Raw genomic sequence first — 14689 nt, 5'->3', positions numbered from 1 at the left:
GCCACAGCAGAATTGCAGACTTGCATTGTAAAGCGGAGGAGCAGTACCATTAATAATGCGAAAGAGATGTGAAGAAAGCTTCAGTCATCTAAAGCTAGCCATACATGGCTAGTGGGCTGAATTGGAGAAAATCAAAGGATTCCCCCATGCCAAACAGCGTAAATGGAAGAATCTCCACCTATTGCATCACAGAGGCTGTCTTATTAGGCAAACATGAATTGATTCTTAGAGGATGCAGTCACTGTTCCATAGTTTTACACCCTGCTCATCAAATTGTCGAGCCAGGTGGTGATGAGATTTACATTTAAGCTCTTTTGTACACCAATAAAAACACTAACATTGTAATTCACTAAAAGGGTGTAGAGTTTGGAGGAGGCAGGAGAAGTGAACAATTTAGGACAACATAGCTGATTTGGAAAAATTCTCCATTTCCCCTCACTTTCCAGTTCAGTTATATTGTCGTAGATTATTCACTTCTCCTGCCTTCTCCAAACTCTTCACCCTTTTGTGAATAACCTTGTTAAAAAGCAATATTTGCAATTAAAAAGAGGGAAGTAGGAATGCTTGAGGTTTTCAAAATGGCACATTTTCAGCGTAACCCCTTCATGACTGGGGGTATTTAGTGCTCTGGGAGTGATTATGCTCAGAAGGCTTTAACATATTTCTTTATCTTCCAGGACGGCCATAAACTGGTTGTTCAGAACACACTGGTCTATCTCACTCTGCCTTTTCCTAGTAATGAGCACAGCAGGTATACAGTGCATATAACAACCCACATAAAATGCCACACATCACTACCCTTGTGAGCTTCAATTTCAATGCAGATATCCCACCTCGTCACACATATGTGCATGTCGGGTTGTATGACCCCCTCTTACATTTGTATTTCTCTACTGAGCCACTGCAAATCTTCTCTGACAAAACAAACGTATGGAGCAAGTACAGAATCTGTTATTCTTGCTTCCTACCAGTAGAACAACTAAATCATTTTGAGTCATTGCTGCATTGCACTGCAATGATGCTTAGTGGTTGGGAGGTATCACACATCATCGACCATGTCCAGCTTCTTCATTGTTCGCCACCGATCTTTCAGCATGACTCCGGTGCGGTTGTTGAATTCAGAGTTGGCAAGTATTTTATGCCAGTTCCCCACACCATATTTTTGCACTCCTCTTTTCAAGATTTTGTCTTCATTCTGTGTCCAGGGCTACAAGTCATTAAAAAACAAAACCCACATGTAAGGTAACAGCAAAAATGGTAAAGAGCCAGATTACAATTATTCTGCAAGCACCATGCTGGCCATACACCAAACGTTACGTCCCTTTGATACACAGATAGTTTGGATGAAAGAATTGTATCTTTCAGAAATCTGTTATAATAAACATACATTCTCATCAATAAATGATGGTATTCGTCAAAGGGGATCGATCAGTCTTGATGAGAAATAGGATTGAATTGGACCACACTGATCTTTTGTTTGTGTGTCGGCCATCATTTGAGTAAAAGACAGCTCAAATACTAAGGGGGTTATTCACAAAGCTGCCGAAGACAGCCGAGTGAATAACCAAGCCAAAGTGAATTAAGCCATACTACGTTCGGCTTTTCACTCCGGCTCACTATGGCTGATTTTAGTCGTACATCGGCTGAAATCAGCCGTATATCGGCTGCCTTCAGTCAGCCGAACAAGCCGAAGTGCAGAAGGACTTCGACTCAGCCGATCCAACATCTGGATTGGCTGAGCCGAAGCTCCGGCAGCTTTACTCCCTGCCGTTCGCCCCTATTCACATAAGTGCCGAACAGCAGGGAGTGAATAGCCGAATGCTGCTGGGCGGCATTCAGCTCGGCACCTCCGTGGTACCGAGCAGAATAGAAAATCAATGAAAATAGTCGAAAAACGCATATGCCTTCGGCTCGGCTGAGCCGCCTTCGGCTGCTGTAGGGCTATAGTGAATAGCCCATACAGCAGCCCTTTGGCTCGACTGAAAGCTACGGCATGATCCTTTGGCAGCTTTGTGAATTACCCTTCAAATCTATGAATGAACAGTCTTTTTTTTATTGAACAGCTCTGTTAAGAAATGTTTAGGCATTCTCATGTTTATTTCTTTTGTTTGTATTGGTATGACATAGATATATATTTTACACATACACACATAGTCATTAATTTTTTTGTATTATTAAAACTATGTTTCTTTTGTATATGCATGTGGTCTATTATATTTGCTCTGGATAAAGTACCAGTAATGTCCCGAATAAAGGTTGCCCTATATTTTGTCTACTTATAATAGGATATGGGTACAGAGCTGAAGCTCCAGATATAAGAAGTGGACATATGGTATTCTAGTACTTACAGTAATTGAACTTATAATGCCACTAGAAAACTGTTCACAGTTGGAACTGGCCATTTTTACTGACATTTTCCAAATTCTTTGCACTGTGATGGCCTATATAGAATGTCATGAATGTTTACCCTTCAATTCTGTACATGAACAGCTTTATTATAGTGAAATGAGGACATTTAGATCATTTACATTGAGAATGGGTCAAGTTCATGCACAACAACAATAGAAAATAATACATTTTCATCATGCCAACTGGATCACCAGACAATTTATAATTCATATTTTAAAATGTAAAGAACAGTTAAACAGAATGATATATACGATAAAATGTCCAAAGAGTTATGTATAACAATTGACAATGACTTTTTCAGGACCATGTCATTGTGAGCAGTCTCCGCGTCTAGTAGAATGAGACGGCATCATTTCTACAGCCACTAGAAATGACAAAGTGTCTTTGTAGTATCTTCATGGGTGGCATGCACATAGATGATCTTTTGGCTGTGAATTCTCATATCTGCCCAGTTACATGGGCATACAATACAAATTTTGCCATAGAGATTCTGAGAGCCGAGGATTGGGCTCAGAGATTTGCTGCATATGGCTTAACACTTTTCCCAGTGATAATATACTTTTTACACTTTCTGTCAAAGCACATTTGAAGAAAAAAAAACTTTTCTCTTCTCATTGTTGAAAAATATTTCAACTTAGGGTGCATTTACACTGGAATTGGAGCCAAAAACGCAAGCAAGTATTCACCTTTCTGCCCTGTGTAAGCAAAGGTGGGGATGCTAGACAATGGAACACACTGGCCTGCAGTTTCACGGGGGTAAGGTTTAGGGCTGCTCAGAAAATAAGAGTATAGAAAGCCACAGAGATCTAGCCAGACGTGCAATCACTTGTACTAGACAGGTTCAGAGCCAAACAGGTTTTTCGTTGTGATGGACTTTAAATGCAAAAGGTTCACAATGTCTGTTTCGCTATTTCAGGTATATTCTAGTGCCTTATAAAAAGGATATGATCGGATCTGCTTACAAAGAAAAAATAAACCGTAGCAGGTTATTAATGCCATGTGACTTGCATTGTATTATGAAGAGAAGTTTGTGTATGTAAATGTGCAGTGTTAGCCTTGTGTAACTGTTAATTCTAATAAACAGAATCAAAAAATGATATACACCTTGCAACAATAGCAGATAAAAACAGCAACGTAATACAAGCATGAACTACATAATAAAGTAATGGCACCATCTAGTGTACAGCCAGTGTAATTGGCAAGATGTGCAGCTAGGAACAGATGAGTGACAGCAGAAAAAGACCATGTGGCCCCACTTATTATCCAACCTTTATGTATAGTGTTATATAGAGCATATACCCATGTTTGTATAGATTTAGTTCAAATGACACCCAGAAGTGCTATGATCATGTATTACTTTTACATCAAGCTGAGCACTTCAAAGCAGTGAATAGACTGGTATTTATGCTGCCTAGCTCAAATAGCACTCATAAAAACTCACAACCAGTATTATAGCCCCTAGTCTCTCTCACTTGTAGAACTTCAGAACAGGGGAGTTTTTAGCAATCACAAATGAACAAATTCAATTTAAGCGACAGTTGCCAGGATACAGCACAATGGAACAAGCAGGAAGCAAAGATGATTTCCCAGGGTAATACATACCACAATTTAGAAGGGTTTTTTTCAACATTTTGAAAGAAACTAATGCAATACATGCAATCAAAGACCTCTTAGGATACAACAAAAAAGAAAAAACTTTTGTAAAGACTACCTGTTTTTTCTTGCTTGCTCCAGAACTTGAGGGCTTTTCATGCTTTGTGGGCAATACGTTTTCTTGATCGTCGGTGCTTACTTTTTCTGTGTACACAAACATATTGGAACATTGGAGTGAACCTAAACCCAGAAACAAAACTGTAGTATATTACAGCTCAGCCATCCTTAGATGTGGGGCCTGTATTAGTTAATTTCTTTCTGGCTTTTTTTCACCTGGTGATCATGCCAGTAACACACTTCCTGTTCAAGTGTGACAATGCTCACTAACTACTGTATCTATGGATGAGCAGTGTTCTAGGACAAGACTAGAAGACACCTCCTTCCCTCCTTTTTCTCATAACATGGGGAAGTGTTTTCACAGAGATAGCTGGAAAAATGTAAGAGGTAGCAGGCAGAGAGCACAGGAAATTATTAGCTTTGACATGGTCAACAGGTATGTTTGCACTTATTGAACAGATAGGACATAACACTCTCAATGTCATATGTAACAGAGGAAAGGGAAGCAAAAATAAATAAAATAAAAAAAGTTAATTGTTAGGGTTTACATACACTTACCTCCACTTTTACCTCACGTCTCTAATAACTATATAAAAACACACCCTAATATCACTGAACATTTTTAAGTTTTATCTGCTAAAACCATGCTTCTTTTTTTTTTTCTCCTATAGTATGTCACAGGCCATGTCCTCTCTGCTTTGCTAGAAAAGTTCACATCTAATATTTAAGTCTGTTAAAAAGGCAAAAGGAAGTGTGGTGATATGTTTTGGCACCATAAGAAAAAATACAAAAGTCTACAAGGAGGAAGCCTTGGAAATCAAAGTAGCTCAATTTTACCAGAATTGGGTCAATAAAGGAAAATTAAGTCCTGAGTATTAATTGGCTCCAGTTTCCAAGGTACAGCTTCAGGTCAAAATTGCATCAAAATTATGATTATGCTCCATACATTTTCTGCAAAATGTGATATAGCAATGAGAATGGTGCCACGTCAATCATTATAAATATATATTTTTATTGATCCCAATAACATAACTTTCCATTCATTTATTGGCTTTTCATGTAACATTTTCATGCTTTTTGCACACTATTGGGACTGCGAAAGGCATGGACTTTTTCTTCTTGTTTAGGCAATGACGCAGATAAGATGCACATGTAGTGCAACAATAATGAAGGGCTCAACTCTTGTCCTGATCCCCCATTTTGCATCCAAAATATAGGTGGTATGCCTTTTTTTACCACTGCCGTCATACCGCACTTTTGAGAGGCATACATAATATCGACACAAATGCAGGAGAAGTTATCTGCGTTGTTTACAGTTTCGAGGCATCTTGGCTTCTGAGGGAAAATATCACGCAACTGTTCCTTGGAAATGTTAGACATTGACACTTCCACAAGCCACCAGATGTAACTGTATGATGCGTAGATCTGACCAGACAAATGTACTTTGCAATTAAAGAACAATAAATTACAGTTAGGTAATAATCTTTAGTCGCAAAGTAAAGATACATTTATACACTTCCATGTGGTACCATTCCCATTGTTCTACCGTACTTTGTCGAGAAGTTACGAGGCATCACGATCATCAGACACCTCCCTCCCTTGTTTATTGCGAAATATCTTGAAAACTTTAGCCAACCAACCAGCACCTTTATCACCTGTTTTGTAATTCATCTCATCAAAATATGTAAGAATTAACAAAAATTTTTCTCGGAGGTCGATAATTTCCCAAAATTTGTAGACCAGTGATATTAGCATAATTAGTGTAGATTAAAACACCTGAGGAAAGCTTACAATCAGATTGTTCAGTGACTAAACACTGGCCCTGTATAACTCCAAGATTTTTTTAGCAGGTAGCACAAGAGTGAATCACAGAAAAGAGAGGGGAGGTTTCTGTTAGGGATGCACCGATATTGATACTAGTAATCGGTGCCGATAACGAGTATTTGGGTGAGTACATCCCCAAATGCTCCAATACCTAGCACGAGTACTTCCTGTATCAGGAAGCCGGGCAGCGCATCATTACACGCTGCCCGGTTTCCTGATTGGCCAGGAAACGGCTCCATGCTCTCTCGTCACTTGTGATGAGAGAGCATGGAGCCGACTTCCCGGCCAATCAGGAAGCCGGGTAGCGTGCAATGACGCTCTGCCCGGCTTCCCGACTGGTCAGGAAGCTAGCAAATCCCTAAGCCGTGTAATGACGCAGCGCCCGGCATTCTGATTGGCTGGGAAGCCGGCGTCATGCTCCCCCATCATCTCATGAATCATAATATTAAGAAAGTGACCTTAAAGCATTAGTTTGTATTGCTTTAGAAAAAATGTGCCTGTCCCTTTAAGAAAAAGTATCAGTAATTGGTATCTGCGAGTACTTGATCAAAAGTATAGGTACTCATACTCGGTCTTAAAAAAGTGGTATCGGTGCATCCTTAGTTTCTGTAATGTACTCCAAGAAAGATTTTACAGGTAAGACAAAAAAAAACTGTTTTCTTTATCATATGTCACCAGGACACAGACCGTTAATTCTGGATCCAATAGAATGTCTAAAAGCAGTCCAAAAGATGGACAGGCAACACAGCAAACAGGCCCACAAACAACAACAAAAACTCCAATAGGGAACTATAACAGAAGGGCCCAAATATCAGAGGGCCACCTGGAGAAATTTACAGCCGAAACTAGCATCCTCAGAGGCCGCAAACTCCAACTGGTTAAACTTGGCAAAAGTGTGAACAGAGGATCAGGTCTGCTTACAGAATTGTGAAGCGAAAGCATGATGTTACAAAGCCCTGGAAGCTTTAATACTCCTAGCAAAGCAAAGCAGTGAGCAAAGCAAAGCTCTGGAAAGGGGGAAACCTTACCCAGCGATAGTGGAACTTTAGTAAAGCAGGCTGCCCCAGACGAGTACCCTTAGGAATGACGACGAAGGAGTCAGACTTGTGGATGGAAACAGAAACTGAGAGATAAACACAAATAGCCCTAACCACGTACAAACAGTGGAAATAAATGTCTTCTTTAGGATCCTTAGAAGGACATAAGGATGGTAGGACAATGCCCTGGTTAAGTTAGAAGGCAGAGACTACCTTAGGAAGAAAGGAGGCCCTAGGCCTCAGCTCTACCTTATCTAGGAAAAGCCTGGCCTTGCTGGACAAGTGAATGGGGAGGCCAAGGGACTGAGCCTGCTTGTTCCACACAGCCAACATGCTGAGCTGCAATTGACCCTGGGCATCAGGAATGTCTGGACCCAGGAAGCCGAGAAGGCCAACAGCCATCTCCCCACTAGTGAAAGTGGGTGAACTCCTTCATAGTGAAAAGGGTTTCTTCCCAGGGCATATGTTCCAGGTGCTTGTTTTACAAAAGCTCTGCAGACCAGCCTATAACCCATAGGATCAATCATACAAAGATAGACAGGGGACCCATTTTGGAGACCTGCCTCACAGTAGAGCAGGGACATAGGAAAGAGCTCTTGCCATTTTAGAGTGGCAGGGCCTGCAAGATGGACCCAGGGTCCCTAGCCATAGCTCTTGACCACACAAAAAAGGTGTGACATGCTGTCATTGCTACAACAGCAGGTTGCATAGCAGGGCATGCTAGGGCAAATAGGCCTTAAAGAGGGCTTCTAACCTCCTGTCCTTGAAAATAGGAACATCCTCTACAGGGACTGATAAAATCTTGTTCAAACAAGAGAAAGTTCTATGACAGGGACATCCCATTTTTTAAAGAAAGCATCTTCAATATGGTATTGATAAGCAAACTGTTGAGATGTAAACAATTTTCCCGGGGATCCCAGTCACCGCACAACACCAGCTGTAAAAGGAAACAGGAAAGGTTTTGGCTTGGGACATTTTAAAGAAAACCAGACTAGTGATCTTTGGTAAGGCCGACACAGGCACTCTAACTGCAAACAATTACACACGGTGTCCAAAAGGGCAGAAAGTGCGTCATTGAGCTTAGGAGAGGTGTAAGGAGACATGTCCTCTTCCACAGAACTGCTAGCAGAACCTATTTCTTAATCTTAAGCTCTGTTCACACCGAGGCGTATCGAATATGCGCGTTTGTTGCACGTTTTTACCGCGATTCGCGGTAAAAAATGCGCGACAAACGCGCATTTCCGAGGGCTACTTGGCTGTATCCCAATGGAAACTCGCGACAAAAACGCAGCAAAGAAGCAAAGGTGCAGTCTGAGGTCTCTAAATTTATGGGCAAAACATCTGAACTATTAGTCATTACTAAGGCAATTACTCTCTGGATAGCAGGGTAGAGGCAGGTATCCTGAAAGCTGCTGAGGAAGACCCTGAGGTGGAAGCGATGGGGAAAGAGAGCAGTGCATAGAACCTTCCGTAGAACCGTTGTCAGGCTGTGTGGCCCCAAAGAGCCTTGAAGTAGAAAAGTGCTGAAAAGGGTTTCCCTTTCTCAGAACAGGGAGAAGGCATTCAATGTCTAGGGACACTAGCAAATCTGAGGCAGGCCAATGTCCAATCACCTGAAGGTAGCTGCATAACTCATTGGTTCAAAACTTTACCTCTCTGTGTCCTGCAATGTACAATCAAGAAATCAGCCTGTTTGTGATGTTCTTTTTTTGGTTCCTTTGATTTATTTTCAGGTCAAAATAAAAAGGAACTGGGTATGCATTTCAGAAATAATGCAGCGCATTATTCATTAACTTTTTTGTTGTTGTTGTTATATGGCTAATGTCACACGAATTCCATCAAGCTTACATTCATTCCATCATACCGTCGTAGCTGAAATTTCACTTAAAGAGAACCAGTCAATAAGTGTAATAAGCATTTGTAAAGAAGTGAAACTCCAGTCTGCTACTTCCATCACAGATTCCTTGATTTTTTTATTCTTTACTTGTATTATGTGCTTGTGAGAGGAGAAGAGCCAGATTGTAAGGTCATCTGAACTACTGTCTGCTTTTCTTTTTTTTACCCTCCTCTGGCAGCCCAGATTGAGTGTCAGGTATTAGCCCTGAGTTCAGGCCGGGGAGCAGGCAACTTTCACGAGGGCCTTACAGCCTGACATTTCCATTCTGATGGGAGCAGAATACCAAGACAAAACAAAAAAAGTAAAGAGTAAAAAAAAAAAAAAAAGAAACGAAAATGTAATGCATTGGTATAAGAATGGAGATTCTGATACTTACACATGTCCATTGCAGATGTGTTCGCTTTAATCTCCTGTAAAGCATTGCATTTGGAACTTGCTAGAACTATGAGGTGAGTGAAAAGCACTCACCTCATAGTTCTCCTTTAATGGATCTGAATTAAAAAATGCAATAAAGCATTTTGCAATACCACTCTTTAGTAACATGATTGTCTGAATGAGCCCTTCTAGGAAAGATGACTTCTTTACTCCCTGGCTATGCAGATGTATGAAAGACTTCCCAGTATATAATGGTATGGTTAAAAAAGGGCAAACTAACGTTAAAAGTAAGCAGATTAAAGCTGTGATTTTCTGCAGGAGGATAGAAAGTAAAATGAGTAACTAGGCAATTAAAGCAGTTTTCTTTGCTCTATTGTGTAGAATCCTGTCTCCTGACCCAAGTGTAACAGTTCTAGGAACAATCTGTCTCTCTGTAGGATTGCTGCTGCAGATACTTATAATGGTATGTTGCTATGCAACAGGTTTATTAGTATTAAATAGAAAAGACAACCTAATTTCTCTTTTGCAAACTGAAGTAAAGGTACATGAATACATCATTTTCTAAGCTCTAGGTGACATTACTTTGCACTTGAACAAATTATCTACAATGATCTAATGCTACACAAGCAAAGCATAACTACATTTTATTTAGTTTTAGAGCAAAGTAGCTGTAGAAATTATCCCCAAAAGGTAGGCAGAGGATAAAGGACTAATCACCAGTATTGCCTGCGGTCTCCCTGCATGCGATCTTTCTCCATTACGGAATTACCATGCCTTGTTCTGCACTGTTCCCTTGTGTGGAGATGGCCATCTATGTAGAGTCAGGGGGTTTTGTTTCCTCATGTTAGTGCCGCCAGCAAGGAAAACAGTGAGTAGCAATGTAGTCACATCCCTAATACTCACTCTAAATTGTCTAAGGCTAGCAGTCAGAGGCAGCTGTACCTTAGATCTTACACTGCAGATATACAGTTATGAGTATATAGGCACAGGGGTTGCAAGGCACACTCACACAAGAGGAGGTGCACTGCTATTCAGAAGAAATTCCATACAAAAGGTGCATTTTGTCATTGTGCTGCTTAGAGACAATAACACTTATAGATATTCCCTATACCACAGCAAATCTTCATTTTTAGCGTTTATGCTCCAAAGTGTCACTTGATGTTTTATGAACATTTTCTTCTTCCTGAGCAGTCCTGATGGAACAAATGCAGATATAAATCTTAGCACGTCCCAGTCAGAGCATTGCAGCAGAAATGTTCCTAACTTTTTACCAAGTCTTGACCAAGATGGAGAGATGTGAAGTTTCCTCTCACTTCCTGGTGTATGTTATTTTCCACCTTTACAAATGCTCTGTTATTAGGCGAGGAGTTTTTATAGATTAACGTGAACCTATACTCCATTTTAACATTTCAAAATGCATTGCAGGTTTAAGGAATACACCTCAAGTGACCTACTGTTAAAGTGACATTAAACCTTCAGGGTTTTTTCAATAATGGGGGCCAGACTTACTATATAAAAAAAAAAAAATGTTTTGTTTTGTATCCAGACAACTAGGCCCCCCTCCTGTATCAGCTAGAAGACTGCTGTGGAGGCACCCATACATGCAGGGTAACGGCTGTGCCCGCACCTAACTGTTTGCGTCCATAGAGACACACACAGCGTGCGGACGGCCATGCCTACAGTCACAGCTTGACTGACGGCAGAAGGAGCCTATGGCTCCTCTGCCCTCAGTACCCTCCCACGCAACCAGGAAGATCGGGCAAACTCGTGCATCTTCCCGGTTTGCAGTGGAGGAGACGAGCGGCTGCAGGTAAGTGTGGGGGGACGGGGTGCTAGGTAGACATGTGCACTGCCAAAAAATTCGTTTAGTTTCGTTTCAAATTCGGATTTGTGTTATTTCGTTTTTCGGGATTCGGGTGTGAAAGTCAATTCGGATTCGGACGAAATTCGGTAGCGTTAGTTCGAACGTTCGTTTCGTTTTCTGTTCTTATTCGTTTCTTATTCGTTTCGTTCGTTCGTTTGCAGCAAAGTGACATTTGAAGGGGGAAAAATATTTTTCTCCTTCTCTATTGTCACTTTGCTCCAACGAACGAAACGAATAAGAAACGAAAAAGAACAGAAAACGAAACGAACGTTCGAACTAACGCTACGAATTTCGGAAATGGAAATTCGTATTTGTTTGCATTCGTTATGTCTGTAATTCGGATACATCCGAATGTCCGAAAATTCGTCCGAATTTCGATTCGGAACGAAACGAATCGCACATGACTAGTGCTAGGAGAGTGCTGGGTGTGTTTTTGCCTTAATACACAGAATGCATTAAGGCAAAAAAAACACCCAGCCTTTAATACTACTTTAATTTTGTTATACAGAAATTAATTTTCTATTCTGATTTAGATTCTGATCTAAATCTAAATTCTGATTTCGATTTACTTTGAGAACTGACCCTCTCCTACTTCCCTTCCAACTGCCATTCTATGGGAGAGTCAGATGAGACTGCCTCATTAACCAGTAGTAATTTGGAGCACCTCACTCCTAGAGAAGGGGCAATGCCTATGTTCCAAGAAGGTTAGATGTATTGCACTCTGAAAGGTAATGAGGGGAATTTATAAAAACTGGAGCAGCTGTGCATGGCAACCAATCAGCTTCTCCGTTTCATTTTCAAATCTTAACTGAACAAACTGAAGAGAGAAGCTGATTGGTTGCCATGTACAGCTGCTCCAGATTTTGTCTGCTCCAGTTTTGATAAGTTCCCCCCCATGTGGTTTGTGGAGCTTTGCCCTCTTCATCAGGACTACATATTACAACCATGTAGGTAGCTGATGAATAAGGGTGAAAATAAATTGACTAGTAAGAGCACAAAAGCAGGAAGACCCCCTTGGAGACATAATCAGACAGCCGAAAACCCTAAAAGCAGTAAGTAAGTAAGAGCAGCCTTATTGTACAGGGGAAAGGCAGTTGATGGAGCGTACCTATTAAATTGGGGAAAGTCAGTAACAAAGTGAAACTAAATAAGAGATGTACAAGAGGCTTTTCTGACATAAAAATATAATAGAAAGCACCTTGTGATGTTTGCTCTTGTACTTGTAAAAGTTCAAATGGGAGAACAGGTCAGTTTAAATATGTATTATGGTCTTTACTCACTTAAAACTGGCTTCTGCAATATCCTGCTGGTAAGGACTGGCTTATCTGGATGCCACGGTGTGGCCACTCCTAAGGAAAATAATCGCCTTTGAGACCTACAACAAGAGTCACAACTAAAAGTTACATATGTGCTGGTATGCCTTGGCAGCAGTCCTTTCAAAAACATGCTTCTTACCTCTCTGTTGTTTTATCTGAAGTCTGTAATTCTTCCTCCATTTGATCATCAGCCCCTACTTGATAACTAGTCAATAAGAAAATGAAAAGTCAACTTACAGTTGATAAATATTACTATACATTAGATAAATATTAGCAAAGAACCACATTTTTAAATGTATTGCGTTTGGAAGAATATTGAGGCTTGAATTACTAAGAGGGTTATTCACAAAGCTAGCGGAAGGATCAGCCGTAGCTCCGGCAGATCCTCCGGCTCGATTCGGCCGCCGAAGCCCTTTGGTTCAGCCGAACCGAAGGGCTGCTGTACGGGCTATTCACTATGACCCGTAAAGCTCCCGAAGCTGGGCGAGCGGCTCAGCCGAGCTGAAGGCATATGCTTCGGCTGAGCCGAAGTGACAGCCGAAGTGGGGCGAACGGCTGGTCATTGGCCGGCCGAAAGCCTCGCAAGAGACAGCTGGGCGCACAATGTATGCACACATTCGCGAGGGGCTGGGGACTTTTTCTTTCTTTTTATTTGTTTAAGTTTTTTTTTTTTTTAACTGAAGTCCATCACGTGGGAGGTGACATTTTCTCTTTAAGGTGACATTGGGGGTCTATCAGACCCCTAGTGTCACCTTTCCACTTCAAATTGCAATAACCAATAGCAGGCTGGCTATTGCACCCCCCCAATCCCTGCTGTCTTTTAGCAGAGGAGGGACCTGAAGGAGAAAATTCCGGTCCCTCCCCTGCTGTGTCCTCTCCGATCCCTGCTGCTCCCTTTCTCATTATCAATTAGTTAGTTACAGCCCTAGTCCCCATCATACACACATTATCTACCTGAAAAAAATAAAAAATAAACTTACTTTTGTACATCAGCACTGTTCTTCTGTTCATCCATTTGCTCACATTCACTAGAAGAATTTCTGTCTCCCTTCTCCAAACTATAAAATGATAAGCAGATTTAAACACTTAGTTGTATATTAGAAGCATACATGAAACACATAGGATATTCTTGAATTCTAGATTAATTCTTCTCATATTAAATGAATTCCCCTCATTTATTTTCCTGAAAGCAAAGTAATGTGGCAAGTGTATGGGCTGAGGCAGCAGGGATCCGAGGAGAAATGTAGCTCTGCAGCTGGAGGAGGGAGCCGCTTGTCAGGATGGCCGAGCGGCAGTAGAGCAGAGACTCTGTCATCCTGTCAGTTTTGGGATTACAGCGGCTCTGTGTGTGGCCGAGCAGAGGATCAGTAAATATCTGTGATATTTACTGATCCTCTGTGATATTTACTAGGGATGCACCGATATATCGGCCGAAAATTGCACTTTTGGCATAATGTAGAAAGTGCAATTTTCCTGCCGATAGATCGGCGCATCCCTGCTTTCTTTCCTCCACGCTGGGCGCTGCTGTGTCCCAGCGGGGAGGAGAGAAAGTGTGACAGCCGGCCAAACGCGGCAAGAGGAGAGCGTTGTGAGCGCCCAACGTCTCTCCTCCCACACTGCCCAGCCTCCTATCACAGTCTGGCAGAGTGGTGTAGGGGCGGAGACAGTGATCGCAGAGTGTTTGAACATAATTGAGGACGTAGTATTTTGACTATGATCCTCAATCATGAATGAATGGCAGTGATCTACATCACCTCCTGTTCATTCATTAAAGTGGTTATAGTAAACATACTCTGTCCTCATGTTATCAACGAACAGGAACACTCAGTATAGAGGATTACTGTTCATTGATAACAGGGGATGCAGAAAAAGAGATTGAGTACTCTGTGTTCTCAATCTCTTTTTCTATTTTAAAAAGGGAAATATCAGGGGTCTGTTTAGACCCCTAATATTTCCCCAAAGCCCCTAAAAGTAAAGTATAAAAACATTTTTTTTATTTAAAAAAATTAATAAAAATAAATATAAAAAAATTAAAACGTTTATAAAAAATAAATACAATATTTAAAAAGGAGAACTATGGGGTCAGTGCTTTTCCCCATAGTTCTCCTAAGGGTCACGGGAGGACACAAACTAGCGTCCTCCCGTGACCTAAAGCTCAGTATACCGCGAGCTGCAGCCGGGACGGATCCCGACATCGATCCGCCCAGCTGCGTGATTGACAGCTGGCTCTGCCTATCTGGAGGCAGAGCCAGCTGTT

The 14689-nt window shown here is 41.3% G+C and overlaps 1 protein-coding gene across 1 annotated transcript in view; it reads right to left on the bottom strand.

Moving 5' to 3' along the window:
* Positions 1-1039: 1039 nt before the first annotated feature.
* Positions 1040-14689, bottom strand: part of TERF1 (telomeric repeat binding factor 1) — a 25931-nt gene continuing 12281 nt past the window's right edge. Inside the window, exons 7-11 of the mRNA XM_018573889.1 lie at positions 13413-13490; positions 12572-12637; positions 12397-12491; positions 4121-4206; positions 1040-1207 (exon numbers count right to left, since the gene is read on the bottom strand). Coding sequence (XP_018429391.1) covers positions 1040-1207; positions 4121-4206; positions 12397-12491; positions 12572-12637; positions 13413-13490 — 493 coding nt within the window. The remainder of the gene's footprint in view (positions 1208-4120; positions 4207-12396; positions 12492-12571; positions 12638-13412; positions 13491-14689) is intronic.

This window comes from Nanorana parkeri, unplaced genomic scaffold (assembly GCF_000935625.1).
Source record: "Nanorana parkeri isolate BGI_ZX_2015 unplaced genomic scaffold, ASM93562v1 scaffold2595, whole genome shotgun sequence".
In the NCBI taxonomy this organism is placed as follows: Eukaryota; Metazoa; Chordata; class Amphibia; order Anura; family Dicroglossidae; genus Nanorana; species Nanorana parkeri.
The sequence above is the reverse complement of the archived record's forward strand: the minus strand, read 5'-3'. Positions and strand labels throughout refer to the sequence as shown.